We start from the raw sequence: 14,830 nt of genomic DNA, 5'->3' as shown, positions 1-14,830 counted from the left end.
TTTGAACTGCAGGAGATTGTCTTGACCATGTCTACATGCCTAAATGCACTGAGTTGCTGCCATGTGATTGGCTGCTTAAAAATTAAGTGTTAACGAGCAGTTGGACAGGTGTACCTAATAAAGTGGCCGGTGAGTGTATATATATATATATATATATATATATATATAGTTTTACTTGTGATCTGTTTTTTGTATTCACTTGGATTTGATGAACTTTTTATCTTTACACCAAGCATAAACAATGGTAACATTAGAAATATGCTATTATAGCACTGCAGGCTTCAAAACATCACCTGGAAAGACTTGATGAAGGTCCAAAGCAGAGTCCTGATTCCTTCACCTCTGCTCAGGAGTTTAACCAGCCGCATCACCCTGAACAGGCGGAAGAAGGTGATGGAGATGCGAGCGCTGTCCTCTGTGTTCTGGTTGCAAAGATTAACCAAGACACAAAAAACAAAACTGTGCATTACATGGAATGCAATATTTGGGGCTTTATATTAAACTTTAATTCATGCACAGTGATGCATGCATCTCTCCAACATTTATGAATGAATTATATTAGATAAAAGCCAACACGGAGGGGGATCCAAATCCTGTTGATAATAACAGTCCCGCTTTACGACAACAACTAACCTGCATGCAGTCTTACTGAGGATTACACCCCATAGCATTAACAGACCTACATGGACAACACACATAGTTCATTAACATCTGATAACTGATTCTAAAACGGACGGGCTGCTCCAAAATAACACTAAATATACCTTAGTCAAAGATAAAGGGTTGTGTGTTGGAAAAACACAAATATGGAGCTCAGCCTAGCTTGAAGGTGTAAAGAGAAGTGGTTGGTAATCTGACTTTATACACTTTAACCTAGTTCCTATCATGCCATGCACCCGGACAAGATGAAAAACAGGGTCAAACTAAAACTTAGACCAAAATACCACAAATTAGAAAGACCCAAAACAGGACTATGACGATACTGACAGTTCAAACACAAACCCTTCTGCATTCTTAAGTATTAACAACAAATTAAGGTTTAAAAAAGCATCGTATTGATTCAAGCAATCTCTTGACAAAAGTGTCACAACAGACCGATGTAGATGCTTTTTGCTTTTAGATGATAACAAAGGGATGAAGTTTTTGAATAGAAGAGGTGGGGCTTATCCTTACCCCTGGATCCTCTACCACCTTGACAACAGGAATGGCTGCCGACTTAAAACCAAAAGTCTATAATTATTCCAAGTTACAGCTGCACAGCTTCAAACCAATCTATACATTCTTTCACACTAACTTTGTTTTCGACAAGAATTACTGGCAGAAAATGTTTAAAATTTACCTCAAAGAACTTCTTCAGCAAAGTTAAGCTCTTCATGCAAATGTTTTACCACTTCAGAGGTGACACCAAAAACATAACGGTGCCTTGTAAAATGATTCATTTCCCTTGAACTTTTTGTATATTGTTATTAAACACTTAAGTATATTTTATTGGAGTTTTAGACCAACATTAAACAAAATATAAAAAAGGGGGGGAAAAAGTATTTTTAATTATTCATAGAAGAGTAACTTGAAGGAAGCCATATAAAAAAAAGGCTGCTATAAAAAAAAACATCTGTTAGGAATCGAGGTTGTGTGGTCTGTTTGTGTGTTTCCTTCTCTTCACCACCAGGAGGTGCCCTGTCTTCGTTGGGCCTCCCTGCACACCTGCGGGACATTAGAGCATTATCTGGAGGAGTATTTGAGCAGTGGGCTGTCACTACCTCGACGCCAGTGTTTGCCAGTTTTGGGTACTCTAGCCAAGCTGAGAGTAGCAGAGTCTAACCTGGGCTTTGTTTCTCTGAGACTTATGTTGTTTTTGTCTTTGTTCTTCGGCAGGAAGCCTTCCTGTAAAACTGGATACCTGGACCTTCTCACCCTGGAAGGAAAAACCGAGTACACACTGGGCAGGGGAAAACCTCCACATAATCCGTTCAAGTTCCCCTGGCAATTCGAGTGACAGACCGCTACATTACTCCTCCAGTTCCAACGTTTGTCTACCTGTCCGCTCTCCAACGTGTTCCCTATTCTCCAGATAATCCCACACTGACTGGATTCAAGGATTGAATAGAGCGCCCTCAAACATGAGTCTCTCTCCAGCATAATTCTAACAGCAGCCTAAATTTCCAAGGTCCCTGAACTGATCTCTGTGATCTTCCCTTCTGACTTCCAGTTCTGGTTCACCAGTTCACTGAGTTCCGGACTCAATGCCAGTTCTCACTACTACAAATAAACCTGTGGAAATTTTCTCCATATTCTCTGAGTTGTTTCTCTGCATGTGGGTCAGATTTGTTAAACCGATCATGACACCACTGGCAGTTTGTAGTCCGTATAAGGGACACAGCAAGCATTTGGAAGAACTTGATATGATCAGATAAAACTAAAATTCTTTTTTTTGGCACTATTTGTAGGAGAAAAAAGAAAAAAAAACACTGGATTGAGCCGACCATGACAATTGGGAAAAGTGGTGTTAGCAGTTTTATGATAAGCTTTTCTTAACCATAGACAATAAATTCGGCAAAATACAATTCTGGAAAAATTAACCACTGGGAGCTGCAATGCACTTGGCCTTAATTCCATCAAAGGCAACAATGCTAATATACAGCCAGAACTGCACTGGAAAGGAAAGGCGAATTGCACCAAAAGGTGTTTCTGCAAAGAATTGGCTGACCATGTGTCCACACAGTAATGTTTCAGATTTTCATCCTTGATGCAATTTTAAAACCATGTTACCTATTCTTACAATTGTACTCTACATTTGTAAATTCTGCAAACTCCAGCTAAAATAGACTGAAATTTGAGGTTATAATGTAACAAAAAGTGAAAAAGTTCATGGGATATGAATAGCTTTGCAAGCCACTGGTTAAGACACATGCATGCTAAAAGTCATGATTTAAAACAACTGGTAAGGAAAAAATGTCAGTCAGTCTTAACCCAGAGCAGAACGTGTCCTGCCTTTTTATAAACCGACCACGCTGTATCCTTCATGAAATGTAAGCATGCTCTCATGAAAACTTTCACTTGTCAATTAAATATCTTATAACATTTATTTCTGCACAAATAGATGTTATATTTTATAACTTCTAATTGTTTGTTGCTGACATGTGTGCTCACTTTAAACAGTTTTAAACAAGTTGTGGACACGAGTAATGAACCAGGACGTGGAGCTGATTGCAGTAGAATGACTTAACAGTTTTATGAAGAAAATGTATACAGAAATCCTATTTACATGCAACAAAGTTGAGCTGCATTCAAATACAATAATCCTAAAGAAGTTTAGAACAACAAAAAAACAAGAACTTTAATAAATAGATTTGCCAACCCTTTACCATAATCTCTATTTTCAAAATAGAGAATTTTATAAAATAGAGAATAGAATTTAAATAGATATTTATCTGTATGTTTATAAAATCTGTTGATACCTGTGGAAAATCCTAATGAAACATTTTGTATTCTTGAATGCAACTCTGACACGGAAGCGAAGCACTACAGCTGGAAAAACATAGAGAAGACATGTGAGAAATGACTACTTACATTGATCTCAGTGATGGCAATGTCAACCACGCTACCCACAACAATTAAGGCATCAAACGTGTTCCATGCATCAGCAAAATAGTTCTGCAAGCACAGGCAACAGAGACACACAGAAAAGAGGATAGAGAGACAAAAAGCAAGTCGAAAGAAAGTGTAAGAAAGAAAAGAAGCTTGACAGGTAGAAAGTACATTAAAACATTGAGTTATGATAAAAACAGAAAGAAAATGACAGCCAGAGTCCTCCTGCAAGAGTTTAGGGGAACACAGGCTTTTAAAATTTAGCTATGGTCTTTCCAGTGCTTTTGATATATGTTAATAATACTATGTAAAATAATGGGCAGAAAGCACAACATCTTACAATCTGGCCTTTGCATCCTGACAAATAATGAAGAGTATATTTCTTTAGTAATAAGAAAGAATTTTCTTGAAGAAAACAAGTTTTCCTAATAAATCAAACAATAAAGAAACAAATAAATACATAAAGCCCAACAACCTAAATCTTTAAAATGGTGATTCGCTTGACCTGGAATGTTTAGATCTTCACTCTATGCTATTTTCTAACAGTTTATGAGCAACAATTTGTTTTTGTGAATGCATGCCATGCCTTTTGTTTTCCATGTAATTTTATCTCTTTAAATAGTCGGGACACTAAATGGTGCAGATTTGCAAATCCTTGCTAAATATAAGATGTGAGATTTAAGCTGTTCAGTGGCCCGCTCTCTGAAAGCGCATAATATCAGTACAGTACTTTTAATTAAGATGTTTCTGTTGAAAAAGAACATGAATCCAACAGATAACTGACAGTGCTAATACAATGCTGTTGGTATTATCCAGTTTCCCTCTGAAGGTCCGGTAGGAGTCACATGAAGACTCACTAGTTTAGAAGTGTCAGCTTTCAGGCCAGAAACCACCAAACTGTGATACATTAATCACAACCAAGCACATTGAACTGTTAGAAAGAGCTGAGTCTTTTTATAAGGTTGTATGTTACACCTATGTACACAGGTCCAACATTATTTATAGTTTATGTTTAGAGAGAGATCTTATTTCTATATATTATAACATCTACAATCGCTCTCTTCACAAAGAGCTACTTTTTTCCTTCTTCTCTATTGATTTACTATCAAAACTCTTGTCTCTTTTCTATCAATAGGTTAAATTCAATGATCTGGGACTCACCTACATGCAGATGGCAAGTGTTGCTGAATGTGTAACTTTTTACCTATTGTGTAGAAGGCTTAAAAAAATGATAAATGAACAAAGGCAACCTGCAAAACTTTGTGGTCCAACAAGTCCAAATGAGCTCTACTTAATTTTCTTTTTCTCCTGCAATGATTAAACATGAATTTAAAGAGAATTTTAGGATAAATGTGTGAGTTAAATAATTGATTATTTAATTAGTTAATGTAATTTAATTAGTCATCAAGTTGGATTGCTTATTGTATGAAGAGCAGGGCATTAAATACAAGTTTACACAAATAACAATTCAGTTTGTGTTATTCTTTAGAAAAGTTAACTTTTTTTCAGAATAATTGTTAATAAATAAATTCTAAAAGGAGGACTATATTAATCTAAATCATATTTGGGTATCATAAGTATGGTTTCAATCATTTAAACTTTTGCTTTTGTTAATCGTCAATCAACAAATCGGTCTCCTTAATTGTCTACAGACACTGAAATTGTATGCTTATGCGCAGTTAAAGACTCTGACTCATTAAAAAGCTTTATCTTTACAGACTGACCCACACAAAGATAGGACAGGAAATAAAGGAAAGGAGAGGAGGAAGGAAAGTCTCTAAGGAAGGATCAAAAGGAGGAAAGCAGTAACGCCTTGATGAGCAGGAGGAAGGACTGACAGAGCTGTACATTCTGACATCTTTCTACCTGGCTGAGTATGATGTCGACTACACTGCCGATCACCACCAGAGCATCGAAGACGTTCCAGGGGTCACCGACATAGCCCTGAGTGTGGTGACATACACAGCCAGCGGGGGGGGGGGCACAAGGGGAAGCAGCATGAGGTATGAGGACTAGGCAAAGTAAGGGTTGACCATCAGAATATAGGAGGGTAGATATGATAAGGGATCTAAAAGGGAAAGTAAAAGGAAGTCAAGCGTTCACAATAAGAAACTTACTCTGGGTTTGAAGGCAATGAGCTTTAGGATCATCTCCACAGTGAAAACTCCTGTGAAGACCATATTAAGGATGTCCATGGCATAGTTAAACAGATGAGACTGGCCATGGTGCTGAGGAGAGAGTGTATTCAAGTTGAAATCATTGCAACCATAAAAAAACTTGATCTGTTTTACTGAGATTTTATATAACAGTTAAACACAAACTAGCAAAGAATTTGATTAAGAGATCGTTTTCAGGTTTTACAATTTGCTTTTGGATTCAATTCCCTTTATTCTAATCTCTCTACTCAAATCCAATCTGGCAAAATACATAAGAAGTAAAGTAATTGGTAACCAAGAGCCCATCTGTGTGTGTTTTTTTTTATTCTAATATGCAACCAGCTGTTTTGGAAGGCATTAATGTCATGGTTCTGCCCTTGGTTTAGATTTCTTAGTTAATAGTTTCACTATAATTTGTCTCATTGTAGTTGTTTTCTAGTTGTATTTATGCTGTGTTGTGTTTTTGTGTTGCTCTCTGTTGCCCCCTTGTGCCAGTCTCCTTTCCCCTAATTTCTAGTTGCTTCTATTAAAAACCTGCCTCCGTTAGCTTACTGTATTACTGCAGTCTTTGTTCTGTCCCATATATAATCTTCCTATGCAGCTCCTCCGTGCTGGTTTGTTGTCCCTACTTTGCTCCTTATGTGTGTTCTCCCTGACCTCTCCTGGTTTTTGTTTTTTCTGTATTTTGTTTCTGTTGCTGCTTTGTTTCATCTCTGCCTTCTTCTACTCTGTGTTTGGGTCCACAGCCACATCCACCACCTTTGACAAGCTGTACAGGGTTTTAGATAAACATCCCACTCATCATGTGTTTTTACATTTTTGAAACATGTAAAACAGACTGCCAGGTTAAGATTATATGTGTTTAGGTAATGCAAACAGCTTACTGTGGCAGAAAACTAAAACTGTACTTCACCTTATTTACCATTTTCCTACAATAAATCATGGATGCCTTTCTCCAGCGGAGATAAGGAAGCTGCAGAGTGCTTGGGACTCAGGGTAATCCTGAAAGATAATCGGGTAAAGGCTGCAAAGATCTGGTCAAAGGTTCCCTATGGACTCTGCTTACCTATGAGGTTACTGTACATCTAAAGGCAGTTGAGTTTATTGGATTTCATTTAAGAGTTTCAAACTAATCGGGGCTGAATACACTGCAGACTGAAACCTCCAGATGTTTATTTGTAATAAGTTGTAGACCATGTAGCCTTTTCCTTTTTACTTCCCAAAGCGTCATTTTTTGATACTATCTATTAATTTGATCCCATTAAAAGAGAGCGATGTTAGCTGTATGTGACCACATTTGAATGAGTTCTATACTTAAGAAGGGTACAGTACAGGGAAAACTTACCTGAATAGCCAGACATAGCGTGTTGAGGATGATAAGGACAAACATGACGTACTCGAAGCCAGTAGAGTTGACCACATACCAGAATTTGTATTGGTAGGGGTTTTTGGGAATGTAGCGGCGCAGAGGACGAGCTTTTAGTGCATACTCCACACACTGACGCTGTGGTGTTGTTTTGGTTCCAACAAAAGAACAAATAGACAAACTCATGAAAGAAAACTCTTAAAGATTTGTAAATGTTTCTATAGCCCATCTCCTCCATGAGCCACCAACCTGGTTCTTGTCCAGCTCACAGTTCTTGTACTCCTTCTCTCCCTGTTCCTGAAAGGTAACAATGACGAAACCAACAAAGATGTTCATCATGAAGAAGGCAATGATGATAATGTAGATGATGAAGAAGATGGAGATCTCAATGCGGTAGTTGTAGATGGGGCCCATATTCTCCCTGTTAGAGTCGATGGCCTTGTACAGCAGACTGTGAGACACACAGGACCCAGTTACAACCTGTCTTTCTTCCTCATAAATCTATCGTATATCAATAATAACCTGCACATATTTAACAGGGTATTGACGAGCACAGAATGCTTTAATAAACCTGTTAATACTACAGTTATATACTTTAAATGACAATAATTCATTGAGCAATACTTACGTGGGCCATCCCTCAAAGGTGGAGACTGTGAACAGGGCCATCATGGCCATGAGGACATTGTCAAAGTTAAAGTCGCTGTTGTACCAGATCCTCTCCTTCACCATGGGGAGGGCTGTGTCCCCATTGTTGTAAAGAATGTATGTTCCCCTACATTATAAAAATAGTAACACAGAGAGGAAAACCACAACCTGTCATGATCTTGGTGCTGATGACTGGCTTAATTGTTCATTACATTCACTAACTCTGCCCGGTTTCTCAGTACTGCTTATCTGCTCCACCTGCTCCTGCCTCTATTTAAGCTGCTAAGTCCCAGCCATCAGTGCCAGATTATCTAGATTTTTCTTGCATAACTTATTGTGTTCTTATTGTCTGATCCTGACTTGTTTTGCTTTACAATTAATCAATTCCTTTAGACCTGTGAGCGTGAGTGTCCCTGTCCTGATTTTTTTGCTTGACCTGGGTTCAGTCATCTGCTGGATTCTACTGTGGACTGAACCTGAATCTGCCTCTTGACTTCACCCTGTCTGCGCACTGTCAGCCGACCGGCTGGAATCATTCTCGTTCTCTGGGCATAGACTGAACTATAAAACCAGGTTAGTGACTCGCATGTTCATAATCATCCTCTGTCAGATTATAGTTGTCACTAACCTGTGTTTCTCACCTGTAGAGATTCCTTCCTAGCCGCTGCTACTGAGATCCACAGCCTGTCATTTTAAATAAACTATTTTGAGTTATGTCAGTACCTGTCTTGTGTTAAATTCTGGGTCCTACATTTTGAGCTCTGACAATCCAGTAATTTTTTCTTATATTGTGCCACCAAGCAGAAAGATTTGATCTGATTGTTTGCAATGGTCTTGGGAGGGCTTTCTGATTGTCTTATAAATTATTAATTTGAACTTTGGTTCTTTGACTCATTTGCTGTCCAGACCTTTAACTTGACCTTCACAACATTTGCAAGAGGTAAGTAAAGATATAATAAAGTAGGCAACAAGCAGAAGAGAAATCAATAAATGCCAAGTCTTAAAGAATTGTCGTCAAATGAACAGCCATATCTTCAACATAAAGTCCTGAAAATTTTAATAGTTTTCCTTAATAAACCTGAGGATGAAGCTGAGCTTCTTGGAAGCAGAATACATAACATAGGACTGTTGAACAATCCGGCAAGAATGCTAGCGGTAACAAACTTGGAACCAGAAAGAAATGAGAACTAACTTGCAGTCCTCCGGGCTGGACTTTGCATCATCGGTACATCGGTAGAATTTACCCTAAAAAGGAGAAGGTTAAAAAAAATGGAATTTATTTCAAATAATATACAAATATTACAAATCCTAAGCATATGCATAGCATTGAGGTTTTGTACCTTGAAGAGCTGCACTCCAATACAAGCAAACATGAACTGCAGGAGTGTGGTGACAATCATGATGTTGCCGATGGTCCTGATGGCCACAAATACACACTGCACCACATGCTGCAAAGGGATGTAGTTATAAACTGTCAGTTCAAATACACAGAGCTGTATCAGAAACAAAGCCCCGGGCAGTCACAGAGGGGCTGAATTCACAGGGAGAACGGCACACATTCATGGAGCGAAACTCTCAGTCATGAAGCAACACAGTTTGTTTTTTACCTTAAGTCCCTTGGCTCTGTTAATGGCCCTCAGCGGACGGAGAACTCGCAAAACACGAAGAATTTTCACCACTGATATAGCAGACGACCTTTGGAGGGGGGGAAAAAACACACCCCTCTTAAATTCTTGAAAACAGCATTACATCTTTATCATAATTATTCAACATTTTTTTCACATTCTGTGATTTTCAGGTCGAGCATTAACAATTTACAGTCTCAACAAGAGACAACTAGATAGAACCTTAGCTATCACTATTCTTGATTAAAAATAGAATGCAAATATATATATATATATATATATATATATATACAGTATATACATATACATCCCCTCATACTCATTCACATTTATTCACCCATTCATTCGTCCACAAATTACATTTTCAGAATAAACATTTGAGAATTTCCCAATGTTTTTTATATTTTCTGGCTTCATCATTAGTTTCAACCATATAACTTTTCTTATCTTTTTTTGTTTTTATTTAATTTAATAAAAAGAAAAAAAAAATAATAAAAAACAATAAAAAAATAAATACAAAAAACATACAACTTTTAAAAAAATGCTGAATAAATGTTTTAAAGAAATTAATACTATGTGAAAATCTATTTTTGGCTTTAAAGATACACCTTTTACCAAGTACAATAATTAAAGAAACTCTCCCAGTAAAACAGAAACCACATCAAGTTTCAGAAGGCGAATATGAATTTCCCCCTAAGGAATACAAAATCAGTTCTACCAAGAAGAGATGGATTGATGCTTACTGAATGCCAAAGGAAACGAGAGAAACGCCGACAACCAGCAGGTCCAATAGGTTGAAGTAATTTCTGCAGAACGCTCCTTTATGAAGAAAAGCTCCGAATGCTGTCATCTAAACAAATAGGTCAAAATGTTACATAAATATTTTTTTTACAAACACAGAGCAGATGAAACAAAAGCTTGACTTAGGCTAGTTTCTAAACCAAAGTCTAAAAACCCAATGAAACCTTTATATCTGTACAATTTCTTTTGTTAATTACAAAAGGTTGATTTTTGAGCACGTCCATTTTAATTCCCAACCTTTTTTTGTCAGCTTTAGTTTGGAACTGCATTGTCTACTAAATGATTGAATCATCACTGACAGTGTTAAAGCAGGTTTGAGGGAATATTTCACCGAGTTTTCAGCATTTAGTATAAATAGAAAAGACATGGTGCAGAACAATACATAAAGCATAGAATGACCACAGCGCTGAGCTTCTACCAGCTATACTGCTGGTCATATGGCTGAATGACGGATACTTCAATTTTCCTCTTTAAAAGAGATATGTCATCGGAAATGTCTCTGCTGGTAATAAAAATACACAATCAGGGAGGGGAAACTACAGCTCTGTATTTGCTGCCTCAAATTTTTTTTTCATTTCAGATCAAATAAAAAAAAAGATTCAAATCTCAGACCAAGATAACCAGAGTAAATAATACAACTAATACTTTGTTTTCAAATGAGGATTTGTTTCAGGAAATATAACAGCACTCATTTGAATCATGCTTGGAAAAGACCATAAGTAAAGATATTGGTGAATTTTCTGTTACAAAAATAAAATATTGTCCATCCTTAAGGGAGACAACTCCTTTTTCAAGCAATTAGTGTTATGATCAGGATATCTGAGGATAAGTAGAAGCTTTTTTTTATCTGGATATCTAGTGAAATAATCACAATCATAAATTGGTTTGCCCTGTGAAAGGTACTAAACCCTGACTGCTTACTGATCAGTGCAACTGAGTAAATGAGCCTCAGTGCAAAAGGGGTTGGAGTGACTGCATGGCTGGAAATGTATAACAGAAGTTCAGTCCATTAAGTATTTACCTACACACTACTTTTCATTCTCATTAAGGCCACACTGTTTACAACCAATGATCTTCATGCTACAGTATATATTTTAAATAAAAGCTATTACATCATGTTAATTAGCTCTTTAGCAAGTTCATGTGTCAATACCATGACTCTTTGGTATTCTTTTACCAAAGATTATCACACAGTGAGAATCTCATACTGGTCTGTGCTTTTTCACATTAATAAACAATGCATTCTAAAAGAGTACATGAAATAAGCATGCATATACACACTCTGACAGACATGTGCACAGTAAACAATGCAAACTGCTGAGACATGACAAGGAGAGCAGAAGTCCTCAAATTCAGTCACTACACAGACTAAGCCTACGACTGCAACACAAACAGATCCAACATCCTCTGACAGACTTTTAATCTACGGCCGTTACACAGAAGATTTACCTGATGCAAACATGCAGCGAGCAACAGGATGCGGGAAAGGACTAAATAGTAGCTGTGGTGTTTTCTGCGGTAATTATTGCAGGGTTTTGAATTATTGAGCTTATTGATCGGGTTATAACAAAAAAATAAAAGATTTTTGACTGCAGTAGCAAGCAGTAGGGAAAATTATAAAATTAATAAAAAATTTTCTAATGTTTTTTCTATTGCACTATAAGTATATTATATATATATAATAAACATTTCTAATGTGAAGATAGGGTTAAAACACATGTTTTAACCCTATCTTTAAAAAAAAGACTGTAATGTTTGTAAGCCAAAAAGTAGTTTTACTTTGAAGTTCATCTTATTGCCAAAGTTACACTTAGTTTTTTATCTTATATTTCTTGTAAAACAAATATAGCTTTAATATTTTTGGCAGCACGCTGTATTTTTTGGGTGTATCATAACTTATTTAATGCTGAAATTCCCAGATATGTAAAAACGATGCAGTGAAAAAAGGTACTTTTTTCCTCCTATATTTCCTTAGATGCAAAGGAAAATTGAACAAACATACCATTGAAGCAAAAGTAAAATAGAAGTAGTTTGAATTTATTAAATTAGCTAATTTTTGAAAGAAAATACCGACATAATTAAAAAAGTACAGTAAGAGGGGTTCTGTCCTAAAGTTTAAAAGCTAAAGGCTGAAAATGTGGCAAGAAAAATGTACAAATTTTGTAACCGCAGTGAGGACGACCTAAAGAAATCTCTAAAACCACAGCAAAGAGGTGCATCTTATAGTCGCCAAGTCTACTTTACAAGTAGAACTTTACTTTGAAAGACGAGAGAAAAACTTACATAAAACACATAACTCCACGTCGTAGTGTTAGGACGACAAAAAAACGAGCAGGCAGCCATTCTTTCCTAACATTAAAAACGGTGGGAGGAATGACATTTGCAGCAAGCTCGAAAAATGCTGTCCAGGCAGCACAACAGTCGCCGTTGTTTACCTTAATAAGGATCTCAAATGTAAACATACTAGTGAAGACATAGTCTGCATAGCCTAGGATCTGAGAAGGCAATCAGAGTGACATAAGCACACAGGGTTACTGAAGCTCTACCCAACACAGCACAGCACAGCACACACAGAACATTTACCTTCAACAGGATCTCAACAGTAAAGATTGCGGTGAAAGCATAGTCAAAATAACCAAGTATCTGCAAAAAGCAATGCACAAGTTCAAGTCATTGCAGGTGAACATACATGAACTGATAAAAACTTTTAGCTGTAAGATAATGTAGCTTTAACACATAAAACAGACACAAATCTCTAGATAGTGCACCGGGTGATACCTGAATGTAAAATCTGCTTTTTTAAGGATAAAGCTTGGTCTTAGTGCACAAAAACGAAATGTTTTATGTGATGTCCTCCAGTCCCAAACCAAACCATCACCAACATGACAGCCTTGCAATTCCTCAATGGCTCTTCATTGTAAGCTCCTATCACACCTGTATACTGTCTTCCTCTCTATGTAATCATCCTATTAGGGCTGAAACTAATTATTTAGCAAATCAATTAATCTGTTGTTAAATTTTTCGCTTAATAATTGGAAAGCCAAAGGTTCCTTAAAGGAGATTTTTTACTAAATTGAACCAAGTGAAGCTAAAATGTTTGCACTTGTGGAGTTCTGCATAGCACATATTGACAGACGGGTTTTTTTTTCATGGCATGGTTTAGAGTCTATATGCTCCAGTTTACTAAATTCAAATCCTTGACTTGATTAGTTGATGATTATTTCAATAATCGATTAATCATGATTAATCCAACTGTTTCAGCCCTACATCCTATTACGAATCCTTGCTTTCAATGATTTTAAAAAGTCAGAGAACTACCACAAAATTATAGCTTTAATCATATCACATCCAGCTTTATCCTTCTGAATATTTCTTTCTAATAATCTATCTCTAAAATATCTGCATTTTTGCATTTTTGGGGTGTTTCTGCTTCCAATCAACTCTTGGTTACTTATGCTGCTCTTGCAGGCGGTGATAATGTTGGCTTATTATTATTTAAGTAATGATTTTTGATGCATTTTAAGCCAAGTTTTCTCTTTGTTTCTTTGTTATGACGTCCCTGTCTTTCACTGAGAGCTTCTCCATCTAGAACCACCATCACTTTTAACAGATGTGGGCATCAAGCGATAAGAAAAAGTTCATACAATGAGCAACTTTGGCATTCAAAGTGACAATGTTTAGTATATTGCAAAACTCTTGATTCTTAATACTTTGATGTCACCACATCAGTCTTTTTTTTTCCTGATGATTTAAACGATCAGGACCATCCAACATTCAGGATGGCCATGTGCAGCTTGCTATGCTTTACAGTTATACAATTAACCAACATTTTCCCACTGAATAAGTATATTCATTCAGCTTGATTACACACGGCTAAAGTAGTATCTTTGGGGATTTATCAGAGGAGAGAAGATGAGAGCGTGAAAAAGTTCATTAACAGGTTTTCTCAACTAAAGCAGTCATAACAAAAGAGTCATAATAATGTGTATATGTCTGACTCTGAGGATAGGCTTCATCCAAGCTGTGCTTCTCTTACTGTAGAGAAGTCCTCTGTGAAAAGACTGGTTAGCAGGGGTGAATCACCTGTGCTTTAATTTGCACTTGGGAATCAGCCTCATACAGCTTCCTGTTATTTTACGTACAATATTGCGAGCAGAGAAGTTGCGAATCGGGTCCTCTGCAGCCAGGGAAACAGAGCTGAGCATAATGAAGACCAGGATCAGGTTGGTAAAGATCTGGTGGTTGATGAGCTTATGACAGAACACGCGAAACCTGTAGCAGCAGAGAGAAAAACATGATCACAACAGGTCACATGTCAGCTTTTCTTTTTCTCTGCTGTATTGACGGATTTCAGGTTTTTTTTTTATGACTTCAGTCCCTTTGAACAGAGAAACCAGCTCTGATCTGAAAAGACAACATCAGACTCACGGGTTGGTGCTGCTGAAGATGAAAAACGCGCTGCCCTCTGGGATGGGTGGGGTCTTCTCTTTCATGGTGAGTTCAGAGAGCCTCTGGGACCGGAGCCCCGCCGAGGCCTCAGGAAGGTTCCCATTGTTATCATCATCATCTTCATCACCGCCTGTGAAACAGTTTTTCACTGTCATCACAGTGTCAGTTGTTTGCAATGCATTAAAACTACCCAAACC

At 37.1% G+C, this 14,830-nt stretch overlaps 1 protein-coding gene across 2 annotated transcripts in view; it reads right to left on the bottom strand.

The window, feature by feature from the left end:
• The window catches only part of cacna1d (calcium channel, voltage-dependent, L type, alpha 1D subunit), a 102,856-nt gene that overhangs the window by 21,399 nt on the left and 66,627 nt on the right, over window positions 1-14,830 (bottom strand). The window contains exons 19-34 of one of the 2 annotated variants that reach the window (XM_015377771.1): window positions 14,613-14,763; window positions 14,327-14,456; window positions 12,768-12,827; window positions 12,620-12,679; window positions 10,127-10,233; window positions 9,366-9,453; window positions 9,099-9,206; window positions 8,951-9,003; window positions 7,739-7,885; window positions 7,360-7,561; window positions 7,090-7,248; window positions 5,706-5,816; window positions 5,455-5,532; window positions 3,571-3,654; window positions 1,174-1,215; window positions 294-422 (exon numbers count right to left, since the gene is read on the bottom strand). In XM_015377771.1, coding sequence (XP_015233257.1) covers window positions 294-422; window positions 1,174-1,215; window positions 3,571-3,654; window positions 5,455-5,532; window positions 5,706-5,816; window positions 7,090-7,248; window positions 7,360-7,561; window positions 7,739-7,885; window positions 8,951-9,003; window positions 9,099-9,206; window positions 9,366-9,453; window positions 10,127-10,233; window positions 12,620-12,679; window positions 12,768-12,827; window positions 14,327-14,456; window positions 14,613-14,763 — 1,709 coding nt within the window. The remainder of the gene's footprint in view (window positions 1-293; window positions 423-1,173; window positions 1,216-3,570; window positions 3,655-5,454; window positions 5,533-5,705; window positions 5,817-7,089; window positions 7,249-7,359; window positions 7,562-7,738; window positions 7,886-8,950; window positions 9,004-9,098; window positions 9,207-9,365; window positions 9,454-10,126; window positions 10,234-12,619; window positions 12,680-12,767; window positions 12,828-14,326; window positions 14,457-14,612; window positions 14,764-14,830) is intronic. The other variant, XM_015377772.1, reaches the window with a different exon arrangement.

The sequence above is a fragment of the Cyprinodon variegatus genome, unplaced genomic scaffold (genome assembly GCF_000732505.1).
Source record: "Cyprinodon variegatus isolate N-32 unplaced genomic scaffold, C_variegatus-1.0 Scaffold158, whole genome shotgun sequence".
NCBI classification, from domain to species: domain Eukaryota; kingdom Metazoa; phylum Chordata; class Actinopteri; order Cyprinodontiformes; family Cyprinodontidae; genus Cyprinodon; species Cyprinodon variegatus.
The sequence above is the reverse complement of the archived record's forward strand: the minus strand, read 5'-3'. Positions and strand labels throughout refer to the sequence as shown.